The sequence below is a fragment of the Dermacentor andersoni genome, chromosome 1, assembly GCF_023375885.2.
Source record: "Dermacentor andersoni chromosome 1, qqDerAnde1_hic_scaffold, whole genome shotgun sequence".
In the NCBI taxonomy this organism is placed as follows: Eukaryota; Metazoa; Arthropoda; class Arachnida; order Ixodida; family Ixodidae; genus Dermacentor; species Dermacentor andersoni.
Genome location: NC_092814.1, coordinates 81,019,637 through 81,045,285, shown reverse-complemented (window position 1 = coordinate 81,045,285; position 25,649 = coordinate 81,019,637). Strand labels below are relative to the sequence as shown.

Sequence of the window (25,649 nt, the reverse complement as noted above, 5' to 3'; positions counted from 1 at the left end):
AAGATAACAAAAACCACATATGTATGTGGAGCATGTTGAACTCACCTACACAAGAGCAGCATTCAGTGTAGAGATAGTCAAGGCAGTAGAAACAGTCTCTGCTGCAGGTGACGTTCAGTTTGTCACACTTGCATGATTGTGTCAACATGCACTTGCTCACTATGGATGCACAAATGGCTTCATTGCAGGCCAGGCTCAGGCTCAAGGCACACGCCACGGCCACTGCCAAAGGCAGCAGCACCTGCTTCAACATTTTGCTCTGCAATGCACAAAAGGTGGGCTGTAGCTGCAGTTACAAACCAAATGAAGTCGGCACAATAAGTAATTATGTGCACTGTTACACTGGAAAACATTGCAGCACATAAGATGACGCAACAGCGCCAAAGGAGGCTAACCTGGACTGTGCCAAGGTGGCTCAAAACATCAAAGGCCAAAGGCTCCATGATGTGACAAACAAGAAAGACAGTGCTGGTTAAAAAAAAAAAAAAAATGAAGTGGACTTCATCAGAAGCACAGAACCAGCAGACATCTGTTTCACTTTTGTTGACCTCTTACTCATGCCTTCTTGCAGGTGGAGGCAACACCATAAGTCGGGTGAGAGGAAAATGGAGGGGTAATACTTGTTACAATGCATATGTTTTTTTGCAGTGCCTCACTTAGAAGTGGCGTACCAGTGTTTTCATTGTTTCAGCGCTCTTATATTATGCAATACAATATTTTTCATGCATCATAAAAGAACCAAGAATCCCAGCAATTAGCACTGTAACACCTAATAAAGGCATTAATACTTGTATTCATCCAATGCCCACATGAGTTTCATAAAAGGAAAAACATGATAAACCTGTATTTCTTTGTGGTCTAGGTCTGCAACATGGAGTTGAGCAGTGTAGTTGTATGTAGCCACCACCAGTACAGAGTGAACCCCTTCATTCCCAACTACATGCTTTGGCTATGAGCAAATTCAGCTTAATTGTGCCTTTCATTCTGTAGAACCTTCACTCTGCTCAAGTGTGGACAAGGCAGCCTGGCCACAACATTTTAACCAGCACATATGGTTCAGTGAATGTCCCTCTGAGTGTTGAATGGTTCAAAACCACTCTAAGTGAGCAACAAGTTTCAAACAAGGCCCTGCTGCAGAGTTCCTGCAGCATTGATTGAGAAGCTCAGGACAGCGAGGAGCAATATCACTTAAATCTCTAAGGCTTTGCTGCAAGATTCTATAGGGGCCCCAGTATGTGACACAACAGGTCTGTTTTCACATCACAGTGGCTTCAAGACTTTTGATGATTGTAATGCAGTGAGCGCACAATTTCAAAGTAATAATTTTTATCTTTACCTCGCACTAAATTAAGGAAGGACACATGCCCTTTCATAAGTGGTCAGTGAGATCACTGGTAAATGAGCAAAGGTAAAGGTGATATCTTAAGTAAACAAGCAGAGGTAAACACTGTCTTATGATAGTCCAGTCCAACTACATGTTTTCCATACACACAAGCACCTGCTAACCATGTGGTATTTTCTTAAGACCAAGTGTGCACAGATACAGCCATATATGGCCACACAATATGATCAAAAAGGTGTGCTCACGAGTAGTACAGTTTTTTACATTGCTGTTTTCAACATGAAATGATGTGTTCTGCATGATGCACACACGGTACTGACACATCTTATTGAGATTAAATTTGCAATCTATCGCTGTGCTTTGACTCATACAGCATGGGTCTGCACATATAGGTGCCAATAGGCATTATATAAACCTTGATACTAAAAATACCCTTTCAAGAAAACCTTAGACATTATTTCCATTCATTATATATATTTATGGAGGATGCTCAGTGTTTTTATCAATATATGTCATGTCCGTTTTGTGTTTTTCACTTGCACATGTTCTGTAATATACTTGATTGTGTACACTGCCTAGTATGACAGAAACACTAAAGAAATGTATTCTTGCTCAAGCCTTTGTTTATTGGAGGTAGCACAGAATTTCGGTAACAGAAATTTGCTTTTATTTGATGGCACACAAAGCTAGTCATGAGTTTTGCGATTGTCAAGATGACAGCATGCATGGCTGAAATGCTGTATGTAATTAAGAAAGTTTTGGATGCAGTGTTCATCAGCAGGAATTTCAATTCAAAGGCATTAAACAGCAGCTTCTGTCAGACAAAATTAACGAAATCGAAACACGGAATTAAACGGTTAATACCGATTAGTTTCAGCTCCCGTCGGACACACGAAAGTTAGTACAGGTCCGCGGTGGCTTCGCAACGTTCAAACTGTATCCTTCATTAGCTCCATGCAAAACGAAAAGCCGGGCAGTGGTCGCACGGCCATCGTATGTTTACTACCGGTAACCTATATATGACGGCGCGCGAAACCGAACAAAACACGGCCTTCGAGCGCGCTGGCACGAGTGCACGAAAGATTGCGGCGCCTGCGTGCGCTCGGCCATGCGCGCTCGGCGAAGACCGCCAACTCTGGCCCGAGCCACGTTGCTGACGTTGCCGCAGGAAGCCGCCTAATTTAAAAGGCCGGCTAGACGGCGCGGCGGCGGTAGCAGTTTATTGGGCGGCCGAGGGCGGCACGTGGTGTCGGCGCCCAGGCCCCGGCTTACCTGGCAGCTAGTCGGCCGGGGGGGGCCGAGCGCGGCGGGCGCACGCTGGCTCAGGCGTCATGGTCTCGGCGGCGCGCAGGCAGTTATCAGGCGACGCAACTTGAGAGAGGGGCGCAAAATGGAAAGTTGAGCGTCCAGTGGTTGGACGGAGCCAAGTGGGCCGCGGCCAGCCGCGTGCCTCGGCCGACGGGGGAGAGCAGCAGCCGAAGGCGCGACTCCCCCTTGCGTGCGGACGAGTCCAAAGAAGAAAGCCCCAGGCAGTGCAGGTGCAGGATTCCTGCGCTCCCGCCCCTTCGCCCCCCTCCCTGCACTCGGTGGCTTCCCACAGGGGTGGTCGTTCCCAATGTCCCCAGAAAGAGCCGACGCAGGAATGCGCCCAAAGAGGCACAAAAGCAAAGCGGCACAGGTGTTGATTTCAAGGCAAATGGTGGTCCATCTCGCCCACATTCCGGCCCAACGAAAGCTCGAACAATTAGTCGCGTGCGTCTCGCGGGACCACTTCCGGCGCACTCAGGTAGGTCTCTGTCAGCACGCCAGACACAGGCGCGCTCCCAATTAGATTCGCCCCCCCCCCCCTCCCCCTTTAGTAGATAACGGCCTCTTCAGCGGCGTCAAGTGGCACGCATTCGGCTCGCACGTCCTTCACACTCCAGCGCAAACGCGCAGTACCGCATTGTTGTTTTTTGTGAACCCCCGTACGCGCGCGCAGTACCGGACTACGCTCGACGCGGACTTCCTCTCTAGAAAAAAAAAAAAAAAGAAAAAGAAACTCCAAAAAAGCCGTGATGCGCTTTTGAGGTCCAACGACAATGATCGCGCGAGGGTGAGGGAGGTGACGGTTCCATGGTTGTTTTTTCTCTTTCTCTCTCTTTCTATCTCTCACGCCGGAAAGCAAGGAGGGCTGGCGCAGTTTATCGGTTATTTGCCAGGTCCGATTGGAAAGGGTCTCATTTTGCGCCGTGACCCTTGGCTGGCATAATATAGAGGCGCAACTGCGCGGTAACCGGTGTTGAACGGTTGTGCCAGTTTACTTGCATTCAGTGTATTGTTCTCGGCATCGTTTTACCACATCTACGGTTGCCTGCTGTGAAGCACTGTTGCTTGTGTTGCAGCATTCTTACCAGCTGCTTGTGTAATCTGGTTCAATGCGCCTAAACATAACTACATACTTTTTTTTAAATTACTCCCCCGTACCTGGTACAACCTAGCTTGAGGTTGAACCCTTCCACTCGTGCATGCACGCCTCTGATAAGCTGCGACATGAGGACTTCGTTGCTACTATCGTCAGCGTTCTATATCGTCTCGGCTCACTGTGTAACCTCGTGGACTTTTGTTAACAGACGAGTATGGTCCACAGAACACGTAGCTTCTTTTCACCTCCGTTAGTACATATATCCTACAACTCGCAGAAACTAGCATAACCGTAGAAGTACCGTCCGCATCCTGGCTGGATGAAACTGCTAAGCAATGATATTCGACCTAACATTTCTTTGTACTACCGCTGTTCACATCAACATTTGTACCATACGTTCGTTAGTGGTAATTCGTTTAACTGCCACAACATAGTACTTGTCGTAGTGTCACATGGAGCCGCAGTGCCCGAAAGTAACCATTACGTTGTTTATAATAGTTAGCTTGTTGATTTAGACGAAAACCACATCTACCACCTGCTCGAACGTGCATTGTTCCGATATTGTCGAAATAATCTCACATTCGCGATGTATATTACTTTCATAGCAGGGATTGTGCACATATATATATATGATCGCAAACCACTCGTCTTTTGCGTTTGTCGTTCTTCATATATTCTTTTTCACGTAGACTTACAGCGGGGCCACAAAATTCCATGTCACGAACTATACGTTTTTTTAAAATTATTTATTATATTTTTTTAGACTATACAGAATTTTTTTAAAGCCGCATGTGGCAGATAACATAACTGTAGTCCTCGAGCTGGATTACTCGAAGCTGCGGACATTACTTGTACGAGAAATCTAGATTTATAATCGAGTAGTTAACGAAACATTACTATTAATCTAACTAATTGCATTACGGCACCTATTGCAATTTACGAATTGTAGCCGTTGAGTTAGCAAGGCACATCCACTTCGAACGAATTCTGAAGTTGGCAAGGGTTACGAGATATGCGCCATCAAAGTTGCGGTAAATATGCACTGTTTTTCCACTTTTTTTAACAAAACGCCGTTTTGCGCATTGAAGCACAAAAGTAACTGCAACGCTGAAGTATATTTCGTCGCACTGGAAACTGGTGTCATTGTCAAAATTCCTTCAAAGTGATACACCGTGCAATATCACCGGCTACGATTAGTAAATTACAATATGTGCCGTAATGTAATTTAAAAATATTATTTGTGATTTCTAATTACTCGATCGACAAGTAACGTCCGCTTCTTGAGTAATCCAGCCCTAAGATTAGAATTGTGCTTTCTGCCATTGAAGATTTTGAAAAATTCTCTATTGTCTAAAAAAATAATAGTAATAAACACCCGTTATAGTCCCGGCAGGAGTTTGTTGAGCAGAGTGGCAAAGGTTGTGCATTTGGCTGTGAGCAAAGTGTGCGTGTGTGATGACAGACGGTGCGCATACTCAAAAGCTCAGAGTGTCACACACTGAAAGAGGGGAACTTGCACGCTTTTCAAGACGAAAATAACCGTCGCATTCGCCAGTGAACCTCTAATTTAAATCGGACTAGAACGGCCGTCGCCACTGTCCCATCTGCAAGGGTCGAAGTTGTCAGTCGCTTTCCACCGAAGAGAAAGGGGGGGGGGGGGGGCAAGTGCAGTTCCAAATTCGCTTTCATCGTATACCACAAATGCACCAAGTCGGCGTCCCTAATGCCCACCGATGGTGGAAAAAGCGCCGGCAGACATGTACTCCGAGTAAACGAATCGCTGAGCACTGTACATATAGCACAACGAGGGTCCGTTTTGCCAGACACAGCGGAGACGCGCTTTGAGCACTCCTGGCGACAGAGGCGAAACGAGACGTCGCCGTGTCCACATGCCTTCGTGAGGCCTTTGTGCTCACGCACATTGCGTAGTGTGACGATGATACACACTCGATTCGCTGCCGTTCATGTATTGGCAAGGTGCCCGCATATTTGGTGATGCTACATGGCTCGTCGGTTATGCGCATGGGTAACGCTTGGGCATCGCGTATGAATCATCGGGCAGCGAGTGTAGCATTAGAAGAGGGAGCAGTGACACAATCAGGCTCGTTCGTATAGTTGTGACAGGCGCGGCGGAATATTCTAGACGAGCTACGCGAAGTTGTCACTTCACAATAGGTCTACTTCAGCGAGCCTTCACCATTAACAGTTATCCCAATAGAAAAGGCATAAAGAAAGAAAGGGAGTCACGTCTGGAAAGGGTGGCCTTGGGGGTTCATTTGACATCCCATTTGAGAGAGAATTCGTAACTTTTTTTTAAACTTGCGCAATTACATAGCAGGAAGGACAGCCCTCCTCCCCCCCTCCCCCCCCCCCAAAAAAAATGCGCGCTAAAGTCGGCCGATCTTGACCAAGGCGGTCCCGTTTGGAAGGCTTACTTTTGATTGGCTGTCAAGAGAATCCAGTTTCGTAACGGCCTGATTAGCGTCCCTGTTTCAGTTCTTGCATAGTTGCCAAATCATCATGACGCGGAAAGAAGAAAGCAATAACGTGAAGAATGGTTAGACAAAGAATTGAATTTGTAAACGTGTATACGTGTGTAGAGTTAGTCACGTCATGAAAACTGCCCCCTTTCAGTTGACCATTTCCAAATGTTTACAAGAATTTTCCAAAACCGGCTGGTCCCACTAGCAATTCTGCTAGTTATAAGCCTATGCAACAAAGTCAGACTTACAGGCCAGTCAGGAGCGGACGACAAAAACTAGTTTCTTTACCGTCAGCGCACCAATCATCTGATTTTTTACAATTTGATTAAGCGAATTAGTATTTGTTAGTATACGCGTATGGAATGCTTAATACGTTCTCGCGGTAATCGGGACACCCCTTATGGAGCTGTGCAATTACGCATCTTAGGATTTTTTTTTTACCCTAGCGCCTCTGGGAAACCAAGGATGTTCCCCGATGTATTGCGGTTTCTTTAAATATTAAAGCCTCATCGTTCGGTCAATAGCAATACATTTGCCGGCAGCGGATGTACACAACTACAAAGTATCTAAAACTACGAGCGTTCATGCAACGCCGAAACATTAGGATGAAAAGAGCTGAACGATTCTCAAGGTTGCACAAATCTAAACACAGATCAGTGATGGGAGAGAATTATTTATGCTTAAAATGACACCTCAATCAAGTAGTTTCGAGAAAGTGTGATTATACGTTGCACATTACAGATTGCAGTCATTTTCCTCTTCCGTTAGGAAAAGTGTCGAGTACCTAAGCAGGGGAGGTTGCGGTCGCCCCCAACGCCTTTGAATCTGCCCGTGACACGCGATTAATACGAAGTAATTGCTTGGAAGTTTGAAAAACATTGAGAAATTTGCATTCACGTGCAAACACCGTTTCGATGCAGGAATAATGTGCTGTTATTAGCTCAGTATTACCGCCTAAACTTGCGGAACGCTTTTGAGCTTCTCATCATGACCCTGAGCTGTGCCGAAGTTTTTTGATGGACCCGCTCTGCACAAGCCCCTTTGTCGTAGTGAATGCACGCACTGCCCTTACTGCCAGCCCAATGAGGGAGAGAAAAAAAAAATCGGCGATTAATCAGTGGCTTGTGCTTTAGCAACGTTTACGTAGACGGCCAAAGCCAGTAATTTTATTTTACATATATCTTTGTGTCTGAACCCCCCACTCCCAGCCGAGGTGTTCCGACTGCGAAAACTCATCTCGCGGTGTGGCTCGGAGAAGCCGGTAGACGGCATACCGTCGCCCATTGCCCTTCGACCTAGCGAGCTCGTCACTGCGCGGGTGAAGGACTACACGCACCCTCGGCTGCGCAGAGCACCACATGGCGCGGCAGCAAGGCATTCCTGTCATTCTGCCGCGCGAACATCGTTTTTACGACGCGCGCGTCGCGCATTCCAGCGGGCCGTCATCGAGGCTCGGCGGCCGTTTTCGCTCGAGCCAGTATGCGGAGCCACGGCGTGCGCGCTCGTGACGCTGCAGCGGCGCTCGCTGCCGTCTCTTCCCTCACGGACGGCCGCACGAGGAGATGGACACGCCGCCGCTGTCGCCGCCACCAGAACTCGCCCCGCCGCGCCCGAATGACATTGCGCGGATATATCGCGCATTTCCGGCGAGGACACCAACTAGTTCGCGTCCTCTCCTCCTCGTATGTCGTGGCCGCCGCGGAGGCAAGGGCGCGCAAAACGGCACGCGCTGGCCTCGTTCGCGCATCTTGCTTCCTCCGCCCGCGTCACCGCGCGCCGGAGGTCCGCTGAGCGATCTTCCTGGCGCCACGCAAGCACGGCGCACCGCTGTAGAACTTTCTCCGAAGAACGGACCGTTTAAACTACGACGGATCGCGACCTATAGCGACGCGCGCGAGAGCTCAAGGTGACTGTCCGCTTTCAAGTGTCCTACCTACACTCGGTTTAACGTTCTCTCTCTCAACTACCGGCACTGTCAGGGGGTCGGCCAACCTAATACAGAAGGGAACAAAATTAACGTATGTTGACTGTTTCGTTTCGGTTCCATGGTGAAGAAGGTAAGCTTTGTGGATCTAGAAAAGGTAAGAAAGGCAGTGACCTTTGTTGTCACACGGCCGGAGGTGGGGAACAATCCGGCCCTGTAACCAGCACGTGCTATCATCAGTGCTTCTCTTCATCCGGTTTGTAGATCCCGAAACGAAATTTTGGCTCACTGCCCGTCAGATCCGATCATGACTGCAAAAAGACGGTAAACCGGGAGCCTACGTTTTCACTAGAATAGTGCGCACTTGCTCGTTTGCGTGGTTGAAATGTCGCACAGTCGTGCCGCTAGCTGTGTGTTCTTTACCATTCTATTTGACTTTCTACTATACACGGTGTCCCACGTAATTGAGCCAAACACTAAAAATATGCAAATACCACGTAGATGAACAGAACCAAGGTAATGTTGTTTGCCGTCACTTGAAGATACTCAGATTTTTTTCGTTACACCTAATTAGATAATTAGTCTTAATTGATTAATTAACTTATCAAATATAATTAGATGAAAAGTGTCAATGCGAAAATTATAGGCAACATAAAAACTCTTCGTACAGCTTTCTGTTGCTCGATAACCCGCCGTGGTTGCTGCGACCTCGTGGCTAAGCACGAGGTCGCAGGATCCAATACCGGCCACGGCGGCCTCATTTCGATGGGGGCGAAATGCGAAAACACACGTGTACTTAGATTTAGGTGCACGTTAAAGAACCCCAGGTGGTCCAAATTTCCGGAGGCCCCCACTACGGCGTGCCTCATAATCAAATCGTGGTTTTGGCACGTAAAAACCCAATAATTTTTGTTGTTGTTGTTGCTCAATACATGCTACATAAAAGTGTTTTCCCGAGCGTGAAATAAGCCCGCAAATACTCGCGAAATTGCCGCGCGACTGGCCGCTCGAGGCCCTTTGCGTGTATTATTTATTTATTTATTTACAAATACTGCTATCTCATTTAGAGACATAGCAGAGGTGGGTTACATAACTTATGAACACATGTCAACCAACATGGTTAGGCAGTTCTTTCTGAAATTGATTAGTCGGCAATGAACGCAGAGAACCATCTAAGTTATTCCATAATTCAACAGTGTGTGGAAAAAAAGAAAACTTGTAGCAATCTATTTTTGGAACGAAGGGATCTATGTTTAATGGGTGAGTACGTCGGGTTACTCGCGCAGTAGGTGTGGTTAGCGAGATAGGCGCTTCAATGTTAGTCGATCCGTGTACGATATTGTGCAGCAGGATTAGGCGGTCACACGTGCGACGAAACGACAACGGGTCCAGTGATAAAGCGTGTGCGTGGGATGACGGTGAAAACATACGGTCGTAACGGCCATAAATAAATCTAACAGCTTTTTTCTGAATGGATTCTAATTTGGAAATATCCTTTATGCGATAAGGCGATCACACTACAGAAGCATACTCTAAAACAGGTCTAATTAGTGATTTATAGGCCGTAAGCTTGCACTCTTTAGTGCCGTGTTTTAAAGTTCGTTTTAGGCACCCTAGTTTTCGCATCGCTTTAGAGCAGACTATATTGATGTGATTATGCCAACTAAGGTTAGTTGTGATAGTAAGTCCAAGGTATTTGAACTCGTTAACTTCGTTAATACTGTATCCTTGTGTGCTGTACGTAAATTTTAGGGGCTGTTTCTTATTAGTAAAAGACATTGCCACAGTCTTGCTGAAGTTAATGCTCATCTGCCATGTGTTACTCCAGTCTGAAAATGATGAAAATACGTTATTAAGCACTTCTTGATCACGAAGAGTACGAATGTTGGAATAGATCACGCAATCATCTGCGTAAAGACGTATTTTCACTTGTGTTTCTGGCTACTTCAATAATGTCGTTAACATATATGATGAATAGGAGTGGCCCGAGAACTGAGCCCTGCGGCACCCCTGACATGACCTGAGCTATAGAAGAGGTTTTGTAATTAAAAGTGACGGATTGGAATCGCAGGTGCAGGTAATCGGATATCCAGTCAATTAGTTTATTACCAGGAAAGATTGCAGCAAGTTTTAGAAGCAATTTTTTATGGCTTACCGTGTCAAATGCTTTTGAGTAGTCGATAAAGATGGCATCAAGCTGACCGCGGTTATTTAGTGATGTGGCTATGTCATGTGTGAATTCTAATAACTGCGTTGTTGTAGAAAATCCTGCTCGAAAACCATGCTGCTGTGGAGACAGAAAGTTATTTGCCGATCAATTGAATGATGTGCTTATGGATGATGTGCTCGAGAAGTTTGCAACACGTGGGCAGCAACGATATAGGCCTGTAGTTAGTGATTAGCTGTTTGCTGCCAGATTTGAAGACGGGAATAATGTTAGCTTGTTTCCAAACACGAGAAACTGTCGACATCTCAAGAGATTTGTTAAATATAACTGTCAAGTACCGGGCGTTCCATTCAGAGTATCGCTGTAAAAATTTGTTTGGCACTCCGTCAGCTCCAGAACTTTTTGTAGTATCAATTGTTAGTAATAAGTTGAGAACACCAGTGTAAGTTATAACGAGAGTAGAAAGCTCTGGTAAAGTGTTGTTGACGCAAAAAGGGGGATCGACGCCGTCATCCTGACAAAATACAGATTGAAAATAAGTGTTGAAAGTTTCGGAAATAATCACCGGATCAGAGCAAGGGCGATCGTTTATGGTGAATGATGAAATGGTCGTGAGCAGCCGGAAACACCGTTTTCCAAAACTTTGATGGGTTTTCTTTAAAGAATGTTGATAACGTGGTGTCGAAATAAAAGTGTCTGGCTTCGTGCATTTTGGTTTTTAATTCGGACTGAAGCAGGTGCAGTTTTGAGCATTGGTTGCTCCGACTCGCGTTTTTACGTTTGCGGAGCCTCTTGATGCGCCTTATAAGATGAATAATGTCCCTATTATATCAAGGGTGCCTCGGGTTACGTTTCACACACTTTTTGGGAACAAACAGCGAGATGCATTTCTTAACAATGTTGCAAAACATATCAAACAACTCGTCCACACTGCAAATGCTGCTACATTGAAAAAAACGAGGATGCTAGAATATCAACAATGTAATTGTCATCAGCATGGGAAAAATCATTAACAATCCGAAAATCAGGTCTGTTGCGCTCACAAGTGACATCAACCTTCAGCAGAACTCCCTTGTGATCGGACAGGCCTTCTATGATTTGGCAGTCATATCCGTTTTGTAGTAACTTCTGGTTAAGGAAAATACGGTCTAGGATCGAGCTTTCGCGGGTAACGCCACTAACAATCTGTGTCAGATCTATAGCGACAAAACCAAGTCAATAAGCGAGTCACAAATCGGCCTGTCGCGACCATACGAAGCCAATGTGCTCCAGTTAATACAAGGGGTATTGAAATCACCAGCAAGGATAAATTTACAGTCGTGAAGCTTGTGTTTTAATATATAATCGCAACAATCAGGAAATATGGTGGCAATCAGGTGGCCTCATTCGTGGGCTTCTTCCACGCTCGGAAAATCACTGTAATGTAGCACGTATTGAGCAACAGAAACCTGTATCGGAAGTTTTTCATGTTGCTCTACAATGTTTTTAATGGACACTTCCCATCTAATTATAATATTTAAGAAGCTGATTAATTAATTAATACTAATTATTTAATTAGGCGGAATGAAAAATAAGAATCTGAGTATCTCCAAGCGACGGCAAACAACATTACCTTGGTTCTGTCCAGCTACGCGGCATTCTAATATTTTTAATGTTTGGCTCAAGTAAGACACCCTGTATACACGAAGCGCTTCGAATGCCGCTTCTTAATCGTGCGCAACGAACACTCACTTTGTCACGGACATCGCGACAGGCGACATTGCCGCTGATCTGATTTCAGGTAGTAAGGCAGCTACAATTATCCAATACATCGAGCCGACATTTTGCATCAAGATAATTTTGCGTCTACAAGGTATCGACCGAAGTGTATCGGTTCACACTGTCCTTGCCCCATGCATTCCTACATGCTTGCCTACAGAGATGATGAGGGGTCTGGACAGGAAATGAATCGACGGCTTGCTGGAAAGCAGCGTAAACAAGACGATGGATCGGAAAAAAAAAAAAAAAAAAGCTCACGCAACAGCGCATAGTGTGACATGCGAGTGTTTGTGTCCTTTCTTTTCTTTAAGCGTAGCGGAAGAAAGCGCAGATGACGTCAGATCTGCGGTTCACTGACGGGCTGACTACCTTCGTTCCATTTTCTTTGAATGAGTAGTATAATGAAGCGGCGGTTAATGGAACGTACTCTAGCAATCATCTGTAGATTTTAGAGGCATTGCAGCGAAGATGTCGTACGGTGCAAGTCGTACATTGCAATCAAGCCAGTCGAGCCAGTCAAACAGGAAATTGTTACTAAATCTTGCACATCCTTCCTGTGTTTTTCTTTTTTCCACAGAAAATGTACAATGTCTAGGTATTCACTATATGCTTGGAACAATGCAGTGGTGAACTTATTTTCAAGGTGCGCCCGCTCTGTTGCATATATACAGAGTGTCATTTTTTAAACATTAACAGAATTTGTAATCTGTCATTTAGTCTTTTGGGCAGTGTAGTCATGCGGCAGATTTACGTTTTGCACTACAAGCTGTGATGTTTTGCTTGCAACGGGCCCTTTTACATGTGGCATAGAAGTCTTTCAGCATCTCTCTCTCTCTCTCTCTCTCTCTCTCTCTCTCTCTCTCTCTCTCTCTCTCTCTCTCTCTCTCATTTCCCCCAGAATTTCTTCTCTTATTTTCGGCAACCGTTAGCGTTTAGAGAAAACTAGTCATACAACAGTCATTCTTCCGTGAAAAGCTTGTTTGTAAATGGGCCTTACGGTTGTTCATAGGCTATTCGTGCAGTTTTTGACAATTTGTCATCTTGTGTTTAAAACTGATTCTGTGTCCTCGATAGTCACCTGTCCCTTTTGCACCAGTCAGTACAGGCGTCTTACCTAATTGACCGAAATAAATATTCCTGCTGTAAGTATATCCGTCTACGTTTGACTATTCCATTTGATACTTGAAATTTATTATTCGTATTCGAAGAAAAAAAAGTGATATTCGCTCACCTCTACTTTTTATGCACTAAAGCAGAATAGTAAATGGAACGCCATGTAGTTCGTCGCAAACATTGGGAACGCATATCTCGAAAGTGGTGTCATCCTCAGAATTCGTTCCAAGTACATAAGCCTCGTGAAGTCACCAGCTACAATCCGTAAATTGCAATATGTACTGCAAGGTAATTACTTTAGAAGTTAATTAGCGAAAGTTTATTAATTGGTCGATTATTCATTTCCGATTTATCGTGCAAATAATGTCCGCCTCTTAGAGTAATCCAGCCCAACAAGTTAAATTGTGGTGCATGCCATAAGTGATTAAAACAGGCAGCCGCATGTACAACGATAAATAGACAACCGTATATATGAACGAGAGCATCTTGTTCTCAACTACGACAACCTGCGCATCTGAAATAAGCAGTGTGACTGCATATCTCGTTCATACTAAGAGTGGTGTTCAATAGAAGAGAGATTTAAAAAAGAAAAACTTTTTCGACGACTCCTAGTCCGAGTCATCGGTTGTTCTAGAAGCTAATTGATAGAAACCACACTTGGCACCATCATTCTCTCATCCTTTTTTTTTTTTTGCCAGAGTAGCAAGCGATATGAATTTTGGTCAGCAGTTTCTAGTTTCTAATTTAACATTTTTATTGGCGCTGCAAGATCCTCCAGCCAATGGTTAGGCTAGGATTAGCGCAGTTCGCGCTTTCTTGTTCCCGGTCTGCGAAGTATACGCCGGTTTGATAAGTGCACTTTGCATTCTTTAGAAAGCCACCGACAATGTTCGCAACGAACGCAAATGTACAGAAAGTTCATCGCTTTTTAACGTCACTGATTTCATTAAAAAAAAAAAAAGGTTCATTTTACACAGGCTTCCTTTTTTTTTTTTTTCGAACTGCAAGAATGCCACTGAACTTCGCGAATTCGTAAAATGAAGGCTGGCATGCTCAAGCATGTATGAAAAAAAAAGTTAGCTCGCACGAGACGCACATTTTTCCACCGCATGTTTATTCTGGAAGATGGCGCTCCCCAAGATCGTTTCTCATCTGCACGGCTTGCGCAGGCACCGCGAGACGCCGCGTGCGAGCGCGATGCAACTAACCTCTAATCGCCTGCCTGTCGCTCGATACGTGCCATATTATACCACGCGACGTCATTGTCCGCATCGTTGGTAAGCGCGGTTCGCGAGCAGTGTGTACAGCCTGCACAGCCACGTAAACTCGCAAACGGTCAAGTTCTGCACAATCGCGGGCGTCCTTAACGCAACCGCGAAGACAACCAGCGGCGCGGGTGGGACTTCGGGTACAGTCGCGATCGTGCCTAACTAAAACTGTCACAATAAAACATGGCGATTTTAGCAGAACGGTCAAGCTAGCGCGTCATAAAGCTAGCACGCGGTCTGCAGAGTTACCGGAAAGCGTTGCATCGACCTGCAAAACAGAAAGAAGGAAAGGAAGAAAACAAAAAAGGCGCTCTTTCGTATGACGACGGCTGTACATACAGCGCACGCTTCGATCACGTGAGCAACGCGTCGTATTTACGGGTGCGATCGCAACGGCGCACGCGACCCAAAGCCGATTTCTGTCGTCGTTAGTGTTCCTCGCTTTGAACGAACGTTTTGCAGCTCGGCGCATGCGACGTGGGCGCCGACCAGCGCTGGCAAGCATTGCCGCCGAGCTTCGCCGGCCTTCGGTCAAGGCGTGTGTCCGCAGGCCGGCTCGGTCTCCTCATCTGCATGCCGGCCGGGCCGTCGGTGGCCGGTCACGTACACGAGGCGTTTGCCTTTTGTCCATTCGCAACGCCCCGGTTCTTATCGCGTATATTTACGATGGTGTTCAATTACTCTCTCGAACATGCCACTTGAAATGGACAAGTGGGCAGTAGCCGCGACTTCTTTCCGCGACCACTGCTGCGTGCGGCTAAAAAAGGAAAAGAAAAGCGACCTTAAGTTGCGCTCGCGGGCTGCTTGCCATGCACTACAGTAGCGGCCTCTCGCCCATTCCCAGGGTGATGCCGGTGAAACACTCCGCCAGGCGTGTCGACGGTGCGCAGTAACGCGCGATGTTTCTTTTAGGCCATGAAGTACCATACTTTCGTATGCGCATTACCAATGGCCCTTTACTTCAAACTCAGAGACGAATGCGCAAAAACGCACGCGACCCTGCTGGTTTTTATTTTTCCAATGAAGCGTTCAATTTCCATTAGAAAAGAGCAATATAAGCCCTATACCACAACCATAATAATGATCATATGGGTTTATATGGGAACATACAGGTTGTTATACAAGATAATTTATAATTTTATGGGCTTAATATGGGTACAGGGAATATGGGGGTATACAGGTTTGTTTTCAATTGGGAAGGCCATAAAGCGCTGTGTTCCAAAGCATCGCTGTGGCATCAATCAAAAACGAGCTGCAAAGGGTTGTCTTTGCTGTACCTGGTGCTAGACGAATAAAAGTAACTGTCACAACCGGATAGAGTTTAACCACGTACGACATATCATCATATACTTCGCCTATAAAAGCCATAACGTCAGAATTGGTTGTGACTTTAAGTGTATGCAACACACACACACACACACACACACACACACACACACACACACACACACACACACACACACACACACTTCTGATCTATTCCGTACATTTTGCATGTTAGCCAAAGTATAGAGTCACGATATAGCGGCGAAGCTCTTCAGTTCAAAACACTGTCCTAAAAGCGCTCTACGTTGCATTAAAAAATAATAGAACGGAAAATCGTGGCACCTGCTAAAATATAAAGTGAACGGAGCGGGAACACGCTTGTCACGGATGTTGCCGGTTTTCACCGTCGAAGCACTGACCTCTAAAATATGTGACAATTATTCAAATCTGTAATTATCAGTATAGTGGCATTTACTAAGTGCATCGCAAAAAACAAGTTGGGAAGGCGGTGGTGTCTGCTGCAAAAGCCTGCTGATGTCGCAGCAAAATGAGTCCATAACCGCGGAGTAATCGCTGAAGTCTGTCGATGTTTCCTGCTGCATTTTTTAAAAACTCGCTTTTAATTACCTCACCAGCCTATATTTATAAAATCTAACTACAATTACTATAAACTTATGGAAAGTTGAACGTTATTCAAGACTGTAGGTACAGCGCGAATTATGTACAGGGCTGACAGGAGTAGGCGCATATAGCGCTGGCTCTCAACAATTTTTATTTTTAAGAAATTAGTAATACTTGCAATATGTACTGAAAGCTTAGCAACCTATTTGACACTGTTATACTATTTTTCTTACGTAACTACAATGGCGATTTCTAGATCTTTATTATTGTAAGTGCATCCTTCACCGTCTTAATACCAAAGTGTAGTTTCGTTGGTTGAGAAAATAAGAAGCAACATATAAAAGACTGGCTTGCGACGTAAGCAGCGAAAGGTACGGGATGAAGGTACGGCATTTCTAACTCGCCTTGCAATATGTGACTGCAACTCGACCATATGGTACATTGCTTCTGCAAGCAGTGTGAACGTCTTCGCTTTAACCAGCAGTGCGACGTGTGAGATTTCTGATGACGTAGCAGACTACGTGTCTCGTTACATTCGTTGTTTCAGTAACGAATCCAATACTCGGGGGGGAGGGGGGGGAAGGTGCCCCTCAGCGTTTATATATATATGCATTTCCTTCTTGCAGTTCCTCACATCGTTATCTTGAGGTCATCCTTATTGTTATTCCATGCTCATCGAGAACCGAGCCATGCTGTCTGCAAAACCGGCCTCTCCAGCCTATTACTAAACCCATCGCTCTCTATTCTTGCTCTTCAGAATGTATCACGTCGTGTTCTTGCTTCGCAATATTATCGCCGCCTGAAGCGCATTATTGAGTAACGCCTTAAGCTCGAGAAAGACACGGAAGAAGCGCACGCTTTGAAGGTTACGCTTTGAAGGTTTTAGTGTCAGCTTGCGTTTTGCGAAAGAAAAAAGAAGAAAGGGAAGCAGAAGAAAGAAACCGTCGCCGCTCGGTACCATCGCTGGCGCGAACGGCGCTGGGTTTTAGACAAAGGAGGTTAAAACAAAACTGCTGGAGTGGAGATCCCAAAAGTGAAGCCGGACCACCGCCATTTTACCATAGGCACGAAAAAACGTTAGCGAATAGGGGAGAATGTACGAAGCGTTTTCTTTACACTCCGTTCAGGTTTAGGATGGTTAAATATGCCGCACAGATATTACTCGACGTCTTTCTTCCCGTCACTGGTTTGAGAAGGAAGCCTAGACATTTTGTCTGATTTTTCTGGCACATTGTGACATCAGTTACGCAGCCAAAAAAAGTTTTAGCAAAAAAAAAAAAAAAAAAAAACACGACCTGTTATTTTTCAATTGACCTAGCATTCACAATAACTGACAAAGCAATTGAGCTGTGAGCAGACTTCAGTTGTCAAGACTCTGTTTCAGAGGTGAAGGCATAGCTCTGGCTTCACCTCTGCTGGTAAGAAACTGTGGAGGCTGCCACTCCGGCACTTTTGTTTTAGACCTCATTGGATTAGACTGACTACACACAGCACACGTGGCCACGTCGTCTATGCGACTCCATGCTCTCTTCGAACTGTCACACAACCCCACCGACCACGCAACTAGAAAAACGTGCAGCTGCCTACCATCCGCGGTTCCCTTCGGAGAAGGGCTGCGCAGCAAGGCGTGCGGATGCAGGCATTCCTCTAGAAGCACGACTTTCAACTCTGGGGAAATGCTGCGAAATGAATGCCATTCTTCCTTCATCGGACTCTGATCACGCGACTGTTATTCCTTAGAATAAGAATAAAAAATGAGCTCCCGCGCGGCCTTTCCCTCTTCAGCAACCGTCGCATGCCGCACGGAAGAAGGTAAACCTGAGAACAAGCGTAACGCGATGCCGCCACATATTTGCGAAGATGCAATGCTGTCAGATGTCTTGTTATACGAACAGACATGATACTGCGGAACGGGGCGCATTCTTAGCGCACGGAAGCAGCATCGACAGCCGGTAGGATCCAGCACTTAATTGCTATTCCTTTTGTTTACTTTGCCCCTCACTCACCCGTTCGAACGAGCGTTGTGATTGCTTAGAAAATGCACGCTTATTAACGGCTATACTTGCCGACGTTGCGAAGGGCGCGCTCGTTATCGCAGCGCGTGCGGGCTATGCCACCAGCCCGCACGTTTTTATCTTTGTTTTCGTTGAATTAGGGAGGGATGGGAGGATGACGCGGCTCGCGATTACAGCTGATCAATATTCTCAATACGGTCACGCTTTATTTCCGCAGTGAAAGCGTGTATTTAATGAGGCACGAGAAACAGCGACCTTCTGTGGACATTCGATGTCAGGCGCCGTCTGCGCACCGCAACAGTTCTGCCATCGCGAGCTGCCGTTGAAAGTCGAGGAAGAAGGCATCGCATTACGGAGTGCTTCAAAAGGTTTTTCCCGGCGAGGACTGCTGAACTGACGCGTTCAAAAGTGAAGGTACAGAAAGCAATCTCTGTCTGGGGCGCGTCTTGATCGCCAACGATCGCTTCGGCTCTTAGTTTTGCTATAGCACAGCGTGTCTCAGACTGCGGGTCATGATCTCCAAATGGGTCATGAGCCTTTTTTTCTGTGGGTCATACGACGTCAAACTTTAAACAATCCACTACCTTCTTGGCACTCCTTTTATCGGTGCGAAACGACGAAATTTTTCAAGGGTGGTAGACAAAGAAATGCTCTCACCTATAAAGTCTGGCCTCAAGGGCTAAACAACATCTTTCTCATTAAAATACACGATTAAAGCAATCCTTGTTAAAAAAAAAACATTAACAAACACTTTTGGTGGCTCTCTCTGCTGTCGTTAATGTCTTCTAAAAAATTAAAATGCAAATGTATACGCGTCATTGAAAAAAGTAAATTATCAGAAGGCGTATAAAGGTGCGGGGGGGGGGGGGGGGGGGGGGAGTCACTATAGGTTTGGTAATGATAAAAGGGGTCACGTACTGGAAAACTTTGAGAAAGACTTGCCATAGCACCTCTTGTGAGCTCAAGCGTAACGAACACTACCTAAAACGACATTATTTTAATTAATCGAAGGTCTTTGTGCAGCTAGCGGGCGATTTACAAGCTCTCTACAAAGTCCCCCTATATCGCATACATAGAGCAACGTTCTTGACCGAAGTTTAGCGTGGCTCTTTTTGAACATCTTGGTAAATGACGAGAACCGTTGTCTTTACGGTCGCGAATACGATGGCCTGTACAGGGCTGTATGGGTAACCAGCATGGCCAGGAGACGATACGGTAATTTGACTGTGCAAGTGAAATATGCTGACGCCGTCCGGCAGGGAGGCCGCGAAAAAGCACATTTTGAACGATATCGACGTTCGCTTTCGCCCGATGCGTTTTGTCCACGGCCTGGCCATGGACATGCGCGTTACGGGGAGCGCATGCGCATCTACGTTCTATATAGCACGCAGGTGGCCAGTCAGGTCAGAAGCTGGACACATGTGTCTCAAAAGATGAGCGGTGAATTCGCAGATGCGAAATCGGCTGCACGTGCTACTGAAGAATGTTTCCTCCGCTTGCAAGGATGTGTGTTACGACGCGGTTGTTGGCACGCCACACTCAGTGCCTAAGCCTGAGAAATATATATATATATATATATATATATATATATATATATATATATACCACCAGGCACGAAGTGCTCGTGCCAAAGGGAACTGGCGAGCAAGAAGTTGTGGAGCAAGACATTACCATGCTCCCTGTGGATTCAGTGCACCAGGTGCAGCGAGTGGGCTCATGAATCCTGCGTGGGGACCCACGGAGTCTACTACAAGTGGTTGGCTTGCAAGTAGAAACCTTTGTTTTCGCACAGGTTGGCTCATGGTACTGTAAGTGTAGGCAACTTTCATTTTCCACAATATCTGATTGTCATATAAAGAGAGAGAAGTGACACGAAGAAAAGTTAAATAAAAATTTTAACGCACACTTTAGCGTCAACGCCATTGAATCGACGAAAAATATGGCGGAAGCGTTAGGACACATGTTGCAATGTGTACAAAAATTTACAGTTCACCAGACAGCCTAATTACGCACGCACATAATCAGCATGCACCACTGAATTGTAATGTAAATTTTTACTGCTAAAGAGAAACGTATTAGATGGCGAGCACATAGATTGTGATCCGCTGACACGCTGCGCGCTGCATAATCTTTCTAGCCGAGTGCAGTTTTGGCCAGACACCTCGCGTACTCGCACTCTATACGATGTGCAAACATGTAGGAGTCAACGACATTGCAGCACGAGATGCGTGCATTGCCCTGCTGTACGAGTTTCTCTTTCTGCCTGAGGCACTCTGCTCGCAAATGATAAGTCAAGCAACGCACCCAAGACGTCAGGGTATGATCTCCGCGCGCCGTAAGTGGCTTGCTGCAAAGTGCACGAAGCTCAGCCGAGGTCGCCAACTTATCCGTCGCTGCTCTACTGGTCCGCTTCATTTAGATTTCGGACAAACCACTTGGGCACTGGGAGGTGCGTAATCTACGCCGCCAGCTCACTGCTTGATTTGTACTAAGCCAAAATGTGAAACCCGGGGCCTGGTAAACGGCCCTTGGTTGTTCGCTTTCGGCCTCTACTAAATGAAGCTCGGCGCACGAAGAAAACTAGTCGAGGATATATGAGCGAACAAGATGACGCTCGGTGCCAGTTTCGAAAAGCCGTATCGACCGTATTTTTCGCCCAGCGTATCCGCGCAGTATAGCGCGCCAGAGAATCCGGACCGAGTTCATGCTCGCGCGGACTGCCTCGCATGCCTTCCTCATGCGGCGCTGCCAATGCGACAAGGGAGAGAGAACTTGGACGAAGGCCGGGCGCCCGTCAAACGCTCCAGCGAGCAGCAGCCGTGTTCGCCGACCGAGTCCATGACGGACGGCTTGTCTCGCGTCAGCGCCGCCGCGTCTCTCGCTAAGCCCCACCTGTCTGGTACCGACCGCGGATCGGCGGAAACGCGCGCACGCGTGGACTGAGCCATTACGTAAACGCCCGCGGTCTGCTGCACCGAACTATGGAGCAGCGCAAGCCGCCGAGACGTCCCGCGCATTGCGTGACGCAGTTTCACTGAGCCGAACGACGGGAACCTATAGGTTAGCGAGGCACGAAAGCGGGCAGAAGTTCTACAACTTGGCGAAAACAATGCTTCCCGCATGACACAAGATGTTTATCGCAGAGTCGACGGGGGACTTGCAAGCTTTCCGCTGCTCTGCTCGTGACCACGTGAAGAGCGCGACGTCTCAAGGACAACGTGTATCTACTGTTTGTCTGCTCGACCGTCTGTGATGGAGGTCGCAGTCGGCTACAGAAACCGTAATCAAATCGTAACATTTCGGAAGGGCCAGCAGCAGCGGTATCCTGACCCGTACGAATTAATCTTTTCATTAATTAGTTGTTTACCAGCAAAACATGTTGACCTAGCCGACCACTGTTACGTTAACTTAGCAAGCAAAAAAAAAAAAAGAAGAAGCATGTCCCTTATTCAGAACAGCGATGGCTGGCCGGCGACAAGAACGACAACGACGGCTCACGTGTCGCGGACCCGGGACTGAATCCTGGGTTAATGTGTGGCTTTTTAAAACATTTCAAAGCGCTTCTCAATGTAGCGGTTAAGATCGCGCAGCGCTCGCAGAAGGTGGTGCAACTTATTCCAAGTCGCCTGCCACAGCATCATCCGCTTCGACGGACGCTGTTCCTTTCGCTGCACCCTTGCCCAGAGACGTCGCCGCGCAGTCGCAAGGGTTTGTCGAGAGAGAACAGACGCGCTCGCTGTCGGCATGCCAGACGCCCCGCGCAAGTTTATGCCGAAGTAGTGCCTGCGGAGAGCGTGCCGGCAGGCACGCACTTGGGAAAGCAAACATGCCACGCGGCTGCGGTGGTTTCGCCATCTCGACATGCATGCCGGCGTTGCGCTCCTGTTCGTCTATTTTACTTTTTCCTACTTGCCGGTGGTGGACACATACCTTCGACCGGGACTGAGAGTGGAAGGCAAAAGTCGGTCGATTTCAGCCCGCATTTCCGGCCGGCCCGCTCTCACTGCACTGGAAATGACGCTGCCCGCTGGGACGCAGCACCGACCTTGCGAACGGTACACCAGCGAGCGCTCACACTGCTCGGTCGGGTCCACGATCGCGAAGGCCGCGCGGAGGGAACAGCAGCGCGCGTTTGTGGCACCCGGCTGTGGAACACTCGAAACGTTACCGTTAAACTGCACGTAATTCAAGAAATGATCGTTCATTACGCGGGCACCGCAGTGCAGTACCCAATTCGCGCGCGTGGTTCCGTACGTCAGCGGCTCGTTAATGACCGAGCTAAAACTGATTAATTTGTTTTTTCGTAACACGTGCACAGACTATACTTTCAGATAACCTCAGAGTATCAAACAAAATGCTTAACGGTCGCACCTTCCGGAAATAGTTCATTATCGGGGCAATTCGCAGTATCGAGGGAAATTCGCGCAGGATAACTTGCACAAACTGGCGACTAGCGGCTTATTGAGCGCACCATGACAGCCACACGTGGCAAGTCTAAAGCAGTAAATGGAGCCAGCATTAATTGTGCCTTATGCAACGTTGTCATTATCCGTGCCATATTCGACATTGTCCCTGTGATAACTCGACAAAACTGGGGGCGTCCGACGGTGTACGTATACTGTTCAGTAGTGTAGCTGTGGTTCGTTTCTCCAGCACGTCCTGCCTTACACGTTATAATGCTAAATAAAGCTTTCCCTTGCTCTGCTGCCGTTATGGCTGAGGACCATTACGGGACTGACTCGTTGCTGAAATTCCCTCCGCATTCATCGTGATGAGCCGATTTGTCCTCCAGCTTACCAAAACCTTCGCTTCAGCGATTCCCACATTGCATGCGCGGATGCAAACGTGTAAAAAAATAAAGTGGAATATATATATATATATATATATATATATATATATATATATATAAGCTCTGCAATATAGCAAGTTTTTTCAACCATCCTTCCGGTGCTTATATTGTCGAGTGGTCGCTTTGAATTGTGCTCTTAGAATAATGGGCCAGTCGAAAATTGTACCACGTGCGCCATAGGACCTTCAAAAACGATCCGACGCTACCCAACGTTTCTGCCCGTGCGATGGCAGCCCAAGAGCGCGCGCGCACACATTCGTGCCCCGCCAGCAGAAGTGGCGGTGTGCGCACAAGTTCCACGTCATCACCCGAGGTGGTCGCAGCAGGACTCTCGTGCTGCCGGCACGTGCTTCCTCGACGCGCATTCAGGCACGGCCGCCGCTCTTTGAGCGCCCCGAGCTCCAGCGGCCACGGGGCATGCAGCCGTGCTTAAATTAGAGGCGAAGGTCTCTCTCGCCGGGACTGCACGCACTCCGCCTCGCGGTTCTCTCTTTCTTCTTTTTGGCGAGAAGCGCCGGCCTTCGCCTTTAGCCCAGACGGGCTCCGATTGCGCGAACGGGGCAGACGTTGGAAAATGAAACCAATCTGCGAAAGCCGTCCCTCGAAGTCGGCGTACTTGAGGCGCCCTCGCCGCGCGTGCTCCGAGCAGGCAGCATCGCCGCCGCGCAATATAGGATTACTAGGGCAGCAATCGCGCGCGCCCTTTGCCGGCCACGAAGAAATAAACAAGGACCGGCCTCCGAACAAATACCGGAAGTGCGCAGATGCACAATGGCCGGCGCCAACGCTCGTGCACGACGGCAGCACGCCCGTCCTCAAACGATTCTCCAAATAAACGCCCGTCCTTCTAGCTTCCTCCAGAACAAAGGCGCTTTGTTGAAGTAGTGTGCGAGTTAATGAACTCGCGTAAAACATCTTGTCCAGGCCGTAGCAGTGACCCAATGCCCACGCATGCTTCACGCTAAGCGAATCGCGAGGCACGTGATCCCGTGAGCCGGAGAAGGCCTATATCGGCCGATCGATACATGCTCCGCGCACACCGCCACTTGGAACTACCATGCTTTCTCAGATGCGATAGCCAGGGGTTAAAACAATGCTGACTGATTTAACACAGGAGATATCAGAGACGCCGTAGCGGAAGGCTCGGGATTAAGTCTGAACTAGCACCCAATCTTAAGTTAAACGCAAGATCGCCTTTTCTGTTCCGCGGCCTTGTGCCTTGCAGCAGAGCCACTAAATTATGGGGTTTTACGAGCCAAAACCACTTTCTGATTATGAGGCACGCCGTAGTGGGGGACTCCGGAAATTTCGACCACCTGGGGTTCTTTAGCGTGCACCTAAATCTAAGTACACGGGTGTTTTCGCATTTCGCCCCCATCGCAGCAGAGCCACTGCCGCTGGTGAAACGTCGCTTTGACCACGAGGAAGTAGGAAGGCAATTTTTGTCGCCCTGGTAAGACCACCGATCTTGCCCAAATATTTCGAAGGAAGTTTAACTATAGATATAGTGACCGTGACTTGTCGATCTAAGGCGTCACTGTGGTCAACAGAGGCAGGCAACGTCGGCCACTGGCCGCGGAACTGGGCTTCAAGGATTTGCGTGGCCTGATAAATTCCGGTAAGCGTGCCTGTTGGTTGACATTCATGTAGATCACTTTTTAAAGCACAACAAAAAGACCGAAGACAGAGGAAGGAACGACAGAACAAGACACACGCACACAGCAGGGATAAAAGTTAAAACGATATACCGATACTTAATACTTAATCGTACGAAACTTGAAAGTTGAAGCCAAACATGCACGTGTGATAACAATCGATAAATGCAAATTTCTTATCATGTAGCATGACAGAAGGATGCCCGACGCAAGCATCTTTACTTCTAATATGGAACGCCTCTGATTAACCTCGTGCGTGAGCTGGCTGGTTATTGCTTTTGAAAACTATCTGTTTAATTAAAAACGGGATAGCACTCACGTCCTCCACGACGCGCATCTAGATGCAACGGCCCTAATTATTTTATTGACGCCTGATGCTGCAATTTAGACGTACCTCGATACAACGGCCAGACTGGCCCACATAAGCATTGCCACAGCTGAACGGGTTCAGATATACAACGCCTGAAATACATTCCGCAAACTACCTGCTATGTTTAATGGTATATTCAGAGAACTTTAACACGAGAGCAAGTACGTGCAAGCCTATTTTTAGCTCAAAACAGAACGTAAACTATACGGGGTGATCATTTCCAAGTTCTACGGAATTTTAAAAATTGCCTGTTGCAGATAACATAATTCTAGGCCTTGAGCTGCATTATTCAGAGAGGCGGACATTACTTGCAATAGAAATCAAGCTGCATATTCACCTAATTAACAAAAAGCCAATAATTAACTTAATTAATTACTTTACAGTACATATTGCTATTTACGAATTGTGGCCGGT

The 25,649-nt window shown here is 47.0% G+C and overlaps 1 protein-coding gene across 2 annotated transcripts in view; it reads right to left on the bottom strand.

Moving 5' to 3' along the window:
- The window catches only part of LOC126546027 (twisted gastrulation protein homolog 1-A-like), a 51,340-nt gene that overhangs the window by 14,813 nt on the left and 10,878 nt on the right, over positions 1-25,649 (bottom strand). The window contains exons 1-2 of one of the 2 annotated variants that reach the window (XM_050194088.3): positions 2,615-3,676; positions 46-259 (exon numbers count right to left, since the gene is read on the bottom strand). In XM_050194088.3, the coding sequence (XP_050050045.1) occupies positions 46-253 (208 nt within the window). In that variant the 5' untranslated portion in view covers positions 254-259; positions 2,615-3,676. Of the gene's footprint in view, positions 1-45; positions 260-2,614; positions 3,677-25,649 lie in introns of those variants that run through there. The other variant, XM_050194087.3, reaches the window with a different exon arrangement.